Below are 14,364 nucleotides of genomic sequence, written 5' to 3'. Positions count from 1 at the left end.
CTTCAATAGTTGCACACTATCAATAACAACCTGTGTGATATGGGGGAACAGTACATGATGAATATTTTACAAATGTTTCTGATGCTAATATAACATAATAGAAAATTATGGAATTATGTATTTTAAAGGGCACATATTTTACCTCTATACAAGATGTAAGATAAGACTTTGGTGTCTCCAGAATGTGTCTGTAAAATTTTAGCCCAAAATACCCATCAGATCATGTATTATAGCCTCCAGAATCAGCCCATTTTCGTGTCTGATGATACTGTAGCTGTTTTTGTAGCCTGTAGCTTTAAATCCGAATGAGCTGCTTCTCCACACCCAACGATCCCATGTGCGTGTCTGCATTTCATAGCCTTCCAGTCTCAACCCATCACTGGAAAAGATCCATACACACTCATTCACACACATACAATACTGACAATTTAGCTTACCCAATACACCTGTGCCGCGTGTCTGGACTGTGGGGGAAACTGGAGCACCTGGAGGAAACCGACGCGATCACAGAGAGAACATGCAAACCCACTGCACCACCATTCAACATTCAGTCATTTTAATCTTATGCTCCTTAAGAATATTACAAATCTTCTTTGCTTTTTTTTATTAACAGTGTTCTACAAACTTGTGCAGTAGTCTTTAGTCTCTTTAAGGAAATTAACAAAATTTGGCATTCAATTTTTTCAAGGTTGTAGTACAAGATTGTACTAGAAAGGTTTTTTTTTTTTTTTTTTTTTTTTACATGTATTGACATAATAAATGCAAATAGCAAAATTGTTTAACTTGAATACAATATTTGTTTTCCTTATAAAAAAAATTTCCACATCCACACAGAAAATCCTTGTGTATATACAATCACAAAACATATGGACAATTCCTTTTCCATGCAGCAAAAATCGCAGGAATGATCAATATCCAAATGTAATCTTTTTTTTTTTTCAAACAAACTTTTATTTAGAAAAGAAGAAATTTACAATATAAATCAGGAAGTAATCTGTAGAAGACTGGAATACAAGAATATACAATTACAAAGTAATAAGAACAATAAGTAAAAAGAAAGGAGTAATTGAAAGAAAATAAAAAAGAGAACAAAAAGGAAAGGGGATGTACAAAATTAAATTAAATAAAAAATACAGAAAGCATTAATTACTAACATACTGGAAGCATGATATTTTCATAAGTTTCTATTAACTTGCAGAATTTCTTGTTGTTAGATAGACGTATAGCTTTAAGCATGGAATCAATTTCGATTAAAAAATGGGCAAACGAGGGAGAGGAATTTAAGAATTGTTTGTTTGTGGATAAAGAATCTTGCATATAATATAAAAAAGTTTTATATATATATATATATATATATATATATATATTTTTTTTTTTTTTTTTTTCATTTTTGTTCTTGGGATTAGAATAATAACAAATAATATCTTTCAGTTTAAAGATTTGTTTTGTTGCTTGGGATTTATTCAAATAATTATATAAATCAGACCAAAACTTCTGTGAGATTTTACATGTAAAAAACATGCAAGTCAAAGTTTCCTCATTTTCCTGACAAAAGGAACAAGTATCTGCAATATCAGTAAATGTATAGATAAATGCATTGACCGGGTATATTTTGTGTAGAATTTTAAAAAAAGATTTCCTTTGCTTTGTTTGGGATTACATATTTATATGGGAGAAGCCATGTTCTTTTCCAATCAATGTCCTCTATTAATGCTGACCAATATGATTTCCCTCTTGGAGCAATTTGATTTTTTTGTTGGAGAATTCGAAGGATAAGTTTGTTGTTGCATTTCCTATCATATACACTAATGCCGTCTAATAATAAGGAGGGTTCTATGTTTTTTTTATATATATATAAAATATGATTTTTTGTTAGATGTATTAATTCTTTTGGGATATCATTTACAATAATGTTAAATTTCTTGAATGGTATTAGAAACTGATGAATTTTCATAAACTGTTCATAAGTTTTATGGATACAAATCATAGTTCCTTGTTGGTGTCAATGACGTCAATGAGTCCTAAAGGTCGAAAACGAGTTGTGATCCATGTGAGCCGCCGTAGTCAAACTTATGTATTCCCTTAAGATTTGCGAACACTGCTTACATTATAGGCCTTTTTCACACTTCCTGGTTCCGGTAAGCGAAGCAGTGTACCACAACATCCGGTTTCAATGCGACGGAGCAAGAAAGAATGGCAGGGTCATCTCATCGCTGTGATTGCCGCGTTCCCAGCTGCTCCAACTCAAAAACGACACTCTTACTTTAATGACCACGATCTCCCGAAAGACGAAGGACAGGGAAAATCATGGATGACAATATTAAAGGGGGTTGAATGCCGTTTCAAGTTATATGCGGGAGTACATTGTTATGCTGTATACACTTCAAAGCGGAGATTAGTATGTTTCATTAAAGACTGGTGGTCTATGGTTTATTTTGATGAGTAATTATAATATAGACAAAACTCCAGTTAAGCTATCTGCCTTCCACAATCAAGTGCTCATCATGGTCATTAATCTATAAGCATGATTTCTCCCTACATTGTTGTTATTTTGGAATAATAGACAGTTCATACAAATGCAAATCTCTTTTTTTAATTGGTTTGACAGCAAAATTATTTGTTTAGTCAGTTATATAATAAAGATGGTAAACTTTTCTTACAATGAAGTCCTTTATTACAAAATCAAAATATTAAGAAACCCAGCAAGTTTTTACTGTTATTGGTTCAATTCCTGCAGAGACATGTTATTCATTCATGTTATTTAGAGGTATTAATAAGACAATCCTTCTGATGCATCGTCTTTTGATATTACTAAATCTTATGTCGGCAAATTTTGTTTTACTAAATACCAAGAGTAATGATAGAGCTATTCATACTCTTTTCCAAAAAGAAATCATTACTGTACCTTATATTCAATTTTATTATATGTCTTTATTAAAGGGTGAATTGAAGAAAAGTGTGGCTGTTACCACAGAAATATCATATTAGAAATAGAATTAAAGAAATGTCCTATACACTCATCCACAGGTTTTATCCAGCAAAACATTGTTTGCAAAAATTTTAAAGTGGTATTGATGTAAATTGTATTTTTGTAACGAATATGAGGAGACAGTTTTACACTTATTTTGGCATTGTACATAGTCAGCTTATGGGGTGAGTTGCAAAATGAACTTTTGTATTCAAAACCTCTTTCATTATGGATAAATGTACATTTGGGCTTTACTTGATTATCCTAATCTAGAGGAAAATAGTTTTATTTATTTAATTTGCTTATGTTGTTAACAAAATTGTACATTCATAAATGTAAATTTACTAATATGAAACCAGATTTTAAGGTATTGTTGACTGAAATATGCTTGTACAATACCAGTATCAACTCTCTAAACAAGAAACTTGACCCACTTTAAAATGTGTGAACTCTACAATGTATTTCGTTATACATATGTTATATTACATTTTGATTATTTGTATTTTATTTATAATTACCCCTTGGTATGTACATTTTTGTATTGTAAAATGTTATTTGCTGTTCTTTAAATAAATAATAAAAATGAATATTATCCACGAGTAAGAGCTAACGTGTTTCCAGACTTGAGAAAACCTCACGAGCATTAAACAACCTGTAATGTATTAACCGATAGCTAACTCGCCTGTACAGCTTACTTACCTCGCCATTCACTATATCTGACTCTTAATAAAAAGGAAGGAGGGGGTAAGCACAGTTTACAGACGGGACTACTGACATTAAACTCATCCTGCTGGATGTTAAATAGCCAGGTTAATCTAGTTTACGAATGGCTTGAATGAGCAGATTTTATGCTGTTGGCTGTGCACTTTACTGGAACCTGATGTTGCTAACGCAAACGGTAAGACACGTTTTCTGCACAAATTCTGCAAATCGGTATCATCTTTTAAAAGCTGTTTTATTAAGGCAGTTTTACACATTCACCGAACAACATCTTCCTGTCCAAATTATGGCAAAGTTGACCGTGAGAAAGTCATCCGCTGTCCCGAGGCTGTCATGTCTCTGCGACTCCTAGCGAACCCGGAAATATTGATACACTGCTTCGAAGGGCGCTTCCGGTGTTCAATTCCGCTGTGAAAAAGGTCTATTGTGTGAGGTTTACGTGCTCCCTGGCTGAACTATTATAAACAGAGGACGTGTGCGTGCATTGAAGCTGTATTTGCGATTTTCCGAATGAAGACTTCCAACTCATCAAAAGATAAACATCAAAAGTTAAAAAAGAAACTCAACACTTAAAGTAGGATATAAAAACATCTCTGACGGATCTGTAATGCTTTACTGCTGATCGCGATGGCATTAGTTGTAAGGCGAACGAGACTAACTTGCGGTTTCGTAAGTTTAAAAGCCTGACTTTCCAACAGGGAAAGATCAGCATGGATTGTCAGACTCGATTAAACACGGATATTTGTATTTTTAAAGTCCTGTCGAGTGCTGTGATTATATGGCAGAGACAGAGATACAGTAAACCTTGCCGTACTGAATGTATTTAACATAATGGGTCGACAAGTGGTTTTCCTGTCAGGATTGATTTGTCTTTGTGTGACACGTTGTTGCCCATCCAGACTCTGCGACAATGGCAAGGTAAACAGTATTTCCTTAGTTACATTCACTCTTTAACACGTTATTACATTATCAAAGTTGTAATTATTGAGGAGTACTCGACAAGTAGTTGCAGCTGCAATCTTGCTATGACATTCTTCATCTAATATACTCTAAAGCCAAAATATGTCTACTTGTTCTGTATGCTTGCCATTTCTCCAGTTTTGAGAAAGTAGCCTACATAAAATTATGATTTACTTATTTATGTATATTCCTATTATTTATATTCTAACTGTATAAACTACGGGGATTGGTATAAATTAAAGTAACCAAGAGAGAGATCTGTGATAGTTTTTTTTTTTTTTTTTTTCAGACAAATCTGGTCATGGACCTACCAGGACCTGAAGAGCTTCTCTGTCAAGAGCTCTGGCCACAGTCCCAGCTGGTAAAATATACTGTATTCATATTGAACAATACCAACATAAACACACTGATAATAAATCCGTGACTGACAGATGTTTATTTTCGTAATTGCAGAATGTTCCTGATACTGACACAAATCACATTGTTGAGGTAAAGATAAAAATATTGACAACACTGTTCACTATTGACCTATTAAATAATGAAGCTTTGATTTAAATAGAATTTAATGAGATAATTAAAGTATCTGAGTTTTAGTAAGTGTCGTGTAACTCTTGACTTTTGTCCTGTGCAGGCATCTGATTACATTTGTATGGACACACCTATTAAATACAATGAGAGCTTACCCACCCAGTAAGTTAAGACACACTCCACTCAGATCCTTCATCTGTGATTCCTTATCTCTTCATTTAATTTAGGGCAGGGAATTGTAAATAATTAGATCCGCTTCCAGTTCTGATTCCTCTTTACTCTTGTGCTTTCATAAAAATTTCCGTAAGACATATTGTAGTCTCTCAAACAGGTCATAAGAATAATTTTTTTAAAAATCAGACTACACTAAGCATGCTGCATGTTTGTATTCACAAAAAATCCCAGCTGTAATGAATAATTTGTTTGATAATTGGTCTGTAATGATTTTAATATATGTTTTTGCTACATTTAAAAAGTATTTGCTCATAGGAGTTCAAAGTCAGATTACATTGATCATTCTATTTATTTTCGATCTCTGAAAATCTGACTGTTCTGATCATGGTGTTCATGGATTATGGATTAAATTAAGCAGCATATTGCTGAAAAAGGGCAGCACAGTGGCGCAGAGGGAAGCACAATTGCCTCACTGCAAGAAGATTTGGTTCGAACCCCGTCTGGGTTAGTTGGCATTTCTGCGTGGAGTTTGCATGTTCTCCCCATGTTGGTGTGGGTTTCCTCCGGGCTCACAAGTCCAAAAACATGCGATAAAGGGGAATTGAGTAAATTAAATTGTCCGTATTGAATGAGTGTAAAAGAGTGTGTATGGATGTTTCCCAGTAATGGGTTGCAGCTGGAAGGGCATCATATGCTGGATAAGTTTTCGGTTCATTCTGTTGTGGCGACCACAGATTAATAAAGGGACTAAGCCGAAAAGAAAATTAATTGCTGAAAAATGCATGCTAGCAAAATTATGCACTCATGAGTAAATCTGCTACCTGATTGCCCCCACAACACCTCCTAATCCTTACCCTACCCCACACCTAATTATAACCTTACCCATATTCTGACAGGTGAGTGGAGGCATAATCTGGCAGAGGTGCATTTTGCTGCAATACATTGCTTATAAAAGTCATTAATAATTGTTCATTTTTTATATTTCACAAAAAAGGTTTATATGAGTTATTTGTTTTAAAATTGCACTGTTGCCTCACAGCAAGATCTCTAGTTCGAGCCCCCGCTTGGTCAGTTGGCGTTTCTGTGTGGAGTTTGCTTGTTCTCCCCGTGTTTCCCTCACAGTTCAAAGACATGCGCTATAGGTGAATTGAACAAACTAAATTGTCCGTAGTATATGTGTGTGAATGCAGGAGTGTGTGGGTGTTTCCCAGTACTAGGTTGCAGCTGGAAGGGCATCCTCTGCGTAAAATTTATGCTGGATAAGTTGGTGGTTTATTCCGCTGTGAAATTGATGTTTGAATTGAAATGTTTGAATTTTAATGAGGCAAGTAAAAATAATTTCCTCTGGCCACTAGAAAAAAAACCTTTAGCATTTTAGCGTTAAACCTTTAGCGACTTAAGGTGAGTAAGATTTAATTCATAATGTTTTTAAAAAGGTTTTCAAAAGTCTTAAATTTGTCTTGGTGAAACCTACAGAAACCCTGCTACACTGATGGCACTGTTCATGTTTGATTTACTAACAGAATCAGATGTCATTCCCCCCCAAAAATCCATCTGTTTGCATATGTGTTTAGTTGTGTATTAACAATTTATGTAATTTTTTTTCCAGTGGTGATTATCGGCCTGTAGAGGCAGAGAGTGGAGAGTACATCTACTGCCCTCCTCAACGCTGGCTAAACAACCTCAAAGTAATCCACAATCAAAGTATTTATATCTGTAAACCTGTTAAAGGGATAGTTCACAGTTACTCACACTCACATGGTTTTAAACTTTTATTTAAGTTTTAATAAAGTTGTTTCTTCTGTTGTACATGAAGGAAAATATTATGGAGAACGTTGGAAAAAGCAGCTATTGACATCCACATTAGGAATGAAAAACACTGTGGAGGTCAATGGCTGTTTTTTTCCAACATTCAGAATATCTTCCCTTGTGTTCAACAAAAGATAAACTGGTTTGGAACTGGTGGTGAATGATAAAAGGATTTTTGGATGATTAAATAAACGTAAATTTTTGTGTGAGCTATCCCTTTAATGAAGCTAATTTTGAACATTAGTACCGAGCGTGATGTGTTTTTTTGACAGAATGGAGGCCTGGTGTTTCTGTATCACCCGTGTGTCTCAGCGGAAGCTCGCAGGAGTCTGGCAGTGTTGGCGCACTCATGTCTGTCTCATTACATCCTCACACCTCACCCATGGCTCAGCCAACACAGAGTGAGTCACACGCATCACCATTCACAACACGTAACGCAGGTGTTCCGACCACTGCTCGACACTGCAGGATTGTGGAGTCATCGTGTGGATTAGGGAAAGTTTAATTTTACCGCAAATGCTAACTTATTTCTATATCAGAATGTACATATTTTTATGCAAATAGCAATATATGACCTCTATTTATAACACACATAGTTACGAGTATATTTTGTCTGATTGTATCACTATATTTCACTCAATATGTCTATTATTTATCTGAGTTGTTGTTTTTTTTACAATGTTTATTTGTTTTTAACTATACACTCGTTCATCATTAGTATATGTTCATTTATTATGCATAGAGTTAAAATGCACCTTAAGCCCTGGTCAGATCACATTATTTTGGCACAATTTCGGCACGTTTTCCTTGACATAGGGTGTCGTGGGGATTTGTAAACGTTGTGACAAGATTCAATCGTTTCTTTACGTGAAATGTGGCATAGTTCACGATATCCGATACCATGCCTGCGACGCTTTACGGTACCATGACTGCGATGCCTAGCAAAACTCTTGCAGAATATCTACATGTTTAATTTTTTTTCTCGTGCTTCACAACGAGTTCCGTCACGTGGGTGACTGTGTAATAGGAACACATCATTTCTAGGTTATATCAGCAGGTGCTGCTGGTAATGCGCTGGTCATATAATCAAAAAATAGGCTGAATATTTACTAATGGGTGGGACACGGGTTGAAATGATCAATCATTGGTTATGCAAACTATAACTGTTTTTCTAAAATATTAGGGTGTTTTGAGAAATTTTATTTGACAGACTGGCACAAATATGCAGACATCTCCATTCTCACAATCATGTTCTGAGTTCTCTCATCCTTCTGACTGAGTTTGTTCTTTCGTGATAATCTGGGAACATGTTCAGTGCCGTGAATACATTGTAAAAGCATTTCCTGCTTATTCAAATTTGTCATTAACTATTTCACTTAAATTTTATTAAGGCTAGATTAACATTTTATTTAAACAAACCAACACAATTTGAAGCTTATAGCGGACTTGTTTTGAAGCACTTCATTTCAAAGGTTATTCGTTATTCTTTTTTATCTAGTACTTAACTGACCAACAAAAAATACATTAGAATTAAGACACAAATTATAGCAAATGAAATTTGTTGCAAAACAATATATTTTCCAAGAAAAATATACGAATTATGTTTTTGTTTGTGCCCATTCTCTGCTCAACTGTGCGCTGATAATTTGTTCCACTCTGTGGAAAATAAGGATTTAATTGTCTGTCTCACTCGCAGCAAGTTTTGGCAAGGGAGAGTTTAATAACATTGGCAGGAAAATATACAATTAGATTTCAAAGAAAATATCCTAATATCAAAAAGCAATCATAATTTTGATCCTATCAATGTCATAATGAATGCCTTTAAATAATGTAGCCTAGTTGTCAGCAAGCATCAGTGTATACTGAGATTGAAATAAGATTTTTTTTTGTTATTTAATTGAGAGAAGTAATATTGTTATAGCAACTCTTGTGACTGCTTCGGGAAATAACACTCGTCATAGACGTCACAGGATGACGGATTGTGAAGGAATGTGTAGTCTGGCATATTTGTTAATCATGACAAGTAAAGATTTTAATCAAGAAAAACAAAATCGCATAATCTGACATGGTGACCTTCATATCTGACAATAAAAATCTTGTGATCTGACCGGGGCTTTAAAGTGTATTAAAGGGCACCTAGGTTACCCCTTTTTTCAGATTTAATATAAGTCTTTTGCGTCTCTAGAATGTGTATATAAAGTTTCAGATCAAAATACCCATCAGATTTTTCATTATACCTTTTACAAGATGCTGTTTTATACTGATTTCCAGCAGGGGGTGGTTTTGTCGTACTGCGCCTTTAAGACGATTCTTTCCCGCCCACTTTCTCGCCCACTACATGCCTCCTCCCTCAGCTGCGTCAGACAACAGACAGACTTAAAGGAAGAAGGTCTCACGTAGCGTTTGTGAGATACTACAGTAAGAACTTACCTTTACTAATCAGTATTGTGAAGTTGCATTGATGAGTCACACACAATATCGTTACAAAGTTAACGCGTGCACACACACACACACACACACACACACAGGCAGGCAGGCAGGCAGACAGACAGAGCGCACTTAGCTTAGTCAAGGCTAACCTCAAGTACTGTGTGGATATCTGTTATGCTAATGTACAAAATAAACCTGATTTAACTTCCACAAACCGGGATTGAAGCGTCTTCTTTTATAATTGTTCTGACACGCGGCTGTGCTGATGAAGTAAAGCTGAAGTAAAACGCTGTAATTAATTACACACAAACTCTGTTTTAAAACACTTTAAACATGTAAAACTCACTCTTAATCACATTTGATGGTGATTGCTGATCCTACAGAACAGAACAGACCTTTTATTCCCGGTTGCTTTGCGTATGTCTGTCTGGTTTTGTTGACATATACACGCGACTACCGGAACATGTTAATGCGCGCAGCTGTCAATCAATTCGGTGGGCGGGGGGATCGCACATCTACGTAATGGTGCTATCGATTTGAAAACAGCTCCAATTGGCCGACCCTTTTTTTTGTAGTTAAATTGAAAAAAAAGGACTGGGTGTGTTCATATCACCCCAGTATGACGGTCTATACACTATACCAACACACAGATCTGTCCAAACAGCTTGAAAAGTAGATTTTTTACCATAGGTGCCCTTTAATATCCACTACTCAAATCTATTCCTGTGATAATGAAGTTGAATTACAAAATGCCTAACGCATCACCTAATGTGCTTCTACATTGAAAAAGCCTGATTTCTTACAAACATCATGTCTTTTATCTTTCTGACAGCCTTTAGCTGTGGTCTCCTGGGGTCGCTCACTAGAGATGTCTCAAATCACACTTAGAGTTTGCGATTGGCTGCTTTCTATTTTCCCCAATATAACTCTATTCAGTACAAGCCATGGAGTGAAATACAATATGTATTTGACAAAACCAGCTCTGCACAAACCAGTGAACACCAGCCAAGAGATGTCCAGAGTGGAGAGATTAAAGGTAAAAATGGACAAAAATAAATGAATCAGGACAATTTAGTCATATTATGTAAATAAAAATACTAATGTTAACCTTCTATGCATACTGTTTCTTTCAATGCCAGTCTCTTAAACACTGCTGCATGAGGATTCTCAGTCTGGAACATAGAACCAGAAAGACCAGAATGGCCCTCAAGCAATCCCAGGAGGATGCGGAACTGAAAGAAAACGTCAAACTTTCCAGCACAGACAGTGCAAAACTGAACCATACAGACACACTACCACAAAATAATACAATACAAACTGCTATACAATCTCATGGTTCAGCCAAGGAGCCTGAAAGAACTGCTACCAACCACACAAAAACAACTGAACAGCAGTTAAATATAGTCACTGAAAGACAAAAATACCAAACGAACAGAAAATCGCACAAGAAAACAGATAGTAGGAAGCATCGCATTAAGACTGACACAAAGGCGCAGACGTCTGAATCTGAATGCCGTGAGTTTGCACAGTGTGGCGTCCCGGACTCTAATCATATAGAGGGGTCGATAAGGGGAGAAAGAATTTCCATTCCTCGTACGGATGAGGCCGTGTGGGCAGCAGGAGCGGTGGGCTTTATCTTAGTGCTTCTCACCCTGTCTGTGCTCCACACGCGCCTCTATCGCCACTGTCGGCCCTCCACCAGCCTCTACTGGCATGACAACCAGCAAGACTATGACAGTGTGGGTGGTAAGTACACAAGTTCCTCATGTTTTCACATTTATTCCCGTCACTGATGAAAGGCTTATCAAAAAGTGTCATTTGTAGACATCATCCGGCGCAGGCTGAGGAAATTTGGACGGAGGAGGAAACGGAGCAGTTTGAGCAGGAGGCCAGAATGTCCATTGCTGTCCAACTCCAGCAATGACGAGAACTCTGACTGACTCTGACAGGACTGTTGAAGTTCATAAATCAATGATGAAGAACTTTTGTCTCTGTACGCACATGACATTACTTCGAAAGACATTTGCTCTTTGGTATCTCATAGAGTGATAGTAACGGTTCAAATTTCTACTATCTTTCTGCTATTCAGTATCAAAACCCTTTTAAAACATTGCCTATATTGGGTGTGTTGTTGTCTGGTAGCATATTAGTAAAGTAGAAATGGATGTAACAGTCTTTTCTTAAGTATGGTGGTGTATCTGAATGTAACAATTATTATTGAAGGAGAACAAAGAGCAGGGACATTTTAAGATGTAGAGTAAATCCAACACACATCCAGCATCATGGTGTGTATTTCTTATTCTATAGCTCCACCTGTTGGTAAGCCCGACTGTAGTTTATGTGTCACATGACTTGACACAAGGAGATGGCAGCAGAGAGCTCTTTAGTTCCACTGGCATGTTTTCAACAGTTTGATTATGTAACTGTGTTGCACTAAAGTTTACCACATGCTTTTCTTCTAACGTGTATCAACCAGATCCATAGCAAACAAAATGAAGTAAATGAATATTTTAAAGGAATAGTTCACCCCCCCACCACCAACCCCAAAATAAATAAAAAAATACGCTCTTTTTTTTCTATCTTATTTGAGTTTCTTCAGTTAAACACAAAAGAAGATATTTTGAAGAATGTTGCCATTGCATGTATGTAGCCACTGATTTCCATGGTGTTTTTTACTATGTATGTCAGTTGCTTCCAGTTTCCCACATTTTTCAAATAACTTTTTTTTTCTTCTGCAGAAGCAAAACAATAGTGAGTAAATCATGTTTGGGTGAAATATCTCTTTAATTCAGATCCTGTTCTTAATCCACTTATTTTGTATTTAACCTAATTTATAGGGTGTTTACATGAATTAAATAGGGTGGTTAAATGAAAGACAAATCCAAGCGATCTACTGAGGCAATGTTGTGGTAAATGTGAGTAATGTATTTATTATACTTCAGGATTTCCAAATCTAGGGCCTTTTTAGGTATGCCTGAAGTACACATGGCTGAAATCACATACTGTCTTCCTTTAAATTTTAACCATGAATCAGAATCAAAAACCCTGAATTCATTCGTTCGTTCACAGTTTTACACTTTTAACTGAATGACATTTCTAAGAAACTTCTGATTGCTCATCTAATGTCAAAATCCCATATTTATTAAGTAAATATCAGAGATACTCTGTACAAAAAATATAATATGAGATGAAAAGGGTTTTCAAGCATCAAAACAATAAAAGTGTAATACTGCTTTTAATAGTAGTGCAATTTTAATTGATCATACACTAAAATGTATCCTTTTGGGTTCATTTTTTCCTCTTTTTTTTATTTATTTATTTATTTTTTAGTGAGACCCTTTCGTCTTTGGACCATATGCAATTTTCAGTAATATTTTGGTGGAATCTAAAGCATACTTGATTCATTTTAGATTTATTTGTATACTAAAGTCACATGATGCTAGACTGCAATGGTTTCTCAATGAAGTATTGTCTGGGCTATTATGTGGATAAAGTCTTGCAAAATCTTGCTTATCCATCCAAAGGGGCCAATCTATTATAACAGCAAAACAAGCTTCAAAATAGCAAATTGCCAATTCTCTATCCCTTGATGACAATATGTTGTTACCTAATATTCTACCTATGTAAAAAAAAAAAAAAAAAAACATTATGTAATTAGGGATATTCATCACAATAATTTGAAAACACTTTTTTGTAAACGTTTTTGTATACACACCTATCATATGTACCTCTGAACCTTTTGCATATTGGATCAGATTGTTTTTACGAGGCCCAAAACAAAGCAATTACTTACTTCTCAAAATAATTAACCATATAATTGCCTCAATGATAACCAGGGTCGTCTTTTGCAAGCGTGAGTGGTTGCGAGTTGTGCAATGGAAGTGTTTGGAAGCAAAATAAAGAATGCAATGCAGTCTGTGGATCATTGGCTCACGGCTATGTTGTGAAACCAAAGCATAAAAAAAGAGAGATGCCACGCACAGAGAAACACTGAGCTGATATTGCTGTGTAGAGTGGGGGAAATAAGTATTGTACACCTAATGTTTTTTTCATGGGAATAATATTTTTAAAGGAGCTGTTATTGAACAAGATTTTGGTAAAAAACCAAACAATACAAACAAAAAAAAAATTGGGCAAATTAGTTATGCGTAATAATAATGGAATGACACAAAGAGAAATTGCTATATTTTTCAGAGAATATTATTATTATTATGTGTTTGTTTTTTGCTGATGGCAGCTTAAATATCCTTATATGTAGAATGAAGTTGCATCCGTTGCTTATGTTTGATTTACAGACTCCAACAGAGAGTAGTTTATGAATTAATTAGGTTAGTTTTCTTTGCATATATTGATTTCTTTGGTTGTTACCAACATCTGGTGAAAATTTCAAGTCATCAGCACCTTTACAAATATGTTTCTTAAGAAAAATTGTCACTTATTCTTATTTCCCCCACTGTATTTGCATTATTTAAATTTCAAATCCAGCATAAATACATTCTAAACACGATGCTTATGATATCTGCAAATGTGGAAATTTCTGCTATTCAATTAGCTATTTCCTTCTTCCTTGAAGGCACACTGGCAGGACTCTTGGCATGCTTGTAAAGTTCGTTTTATCTAAGAAGGGAAATGCTGTTGTATGTTTCAGGACATTTTGTGCATTTTTTTCCTTTTTTCTTGCCAGTATGTTTGATGAACGTGAGAAAGAAAAATGTTTCTCACCCTTTTAGACAGTCCCCGATTTAGAGTCCGCCTGCATTATATTTTAACCACTG

General features: G+C 35.4%; 1 protein-coding gene across 2 annotated transcripts; it reads left to right on the top strand.

The window, feature by feature from the left end:
- Positions 1-4,110: 4,110 nt before the first annotated feature.
- Positions 4,111-12,168, top strand: tp53i13 (tumor protein p53 inducible protein 13). 2 transcript variants are annotated; one of them, XR_015509514.1, is made up of 10 exons: positions 4,111-4,606; positions 4,938-5,009; positions 5,102-5,137; positions 5,280-5,338; positions 6,960-7,038; positions 7,432-7,560; positions 9,431-9,577; positions 10,422-10,625; positions 10,729-11,335; positions 11,414-12,168. XR_015509514.1 is itself a non-coding variant. In XM_087284229.1 (9 exons), exons 1-9 carry the CDS (start codon positions 4,520-4,522, stop codon positions 11,527-11,529), a joined length of 1,389 nt encoding a protein of 462 aa, XP_087140355.1. In that variant the 5' UTR covers positions 4,111-4,519; the 3' UTR covers positions 11,530-12,168. The 2 variants fall into 2 exon arrangements, 1 of the variants encoding a protein (XP_087140355.1); XM_087284229.1 differs by lacking the exon at positions 9,431-9,577.
- The last annotated feature ends 2,196 nt before the right edge of the window (positions 12,169-14,364 follow it).

Source organism: Danio rerio, chromosome 15 (genome assembly GCF_052040795.2).
Source record: "Danio rerio strain M-AB ecotype USA chromosome 15, GRCz13ab, whole genome shotgun sequence".
NCBI lineage: Eukaryota > Metazoa > Chordata > Actinopteri > Cypriniformes > Danionidae > Danio > Danio rerio.
This window is presented reverse-complemented; position numbering and strand designations above follow the sequence as displayed.

What these genes read in the sequence shown, in the direction of transcription:
- tp53i13 (XM_087284229.1), top strand. Translation starts at nt 4,520, where the DNA reads ATGGGTCGACAAGTGGTTTTCCTGTCAGGATTGATTTGTCTTTGTGTG. An exon ending in ACACAAATCACATTGTTGAG is followed by an intron (nt 5,138 to 5,279) that starts GTAAAGATAAAA and finishes TGTCCTGTGCAG; the next exon opens with GCATCTGATTACATTTGTAT. An exon ending in AATGAGAGCTTACCCACCCA is followed by an intron (nt 5,339 to 6,959) that starts GTAAGTTAAGAC and finishes TTTTTTTTCCAG; the next exon opens with TGGTGATTATCGGCCTGTAG.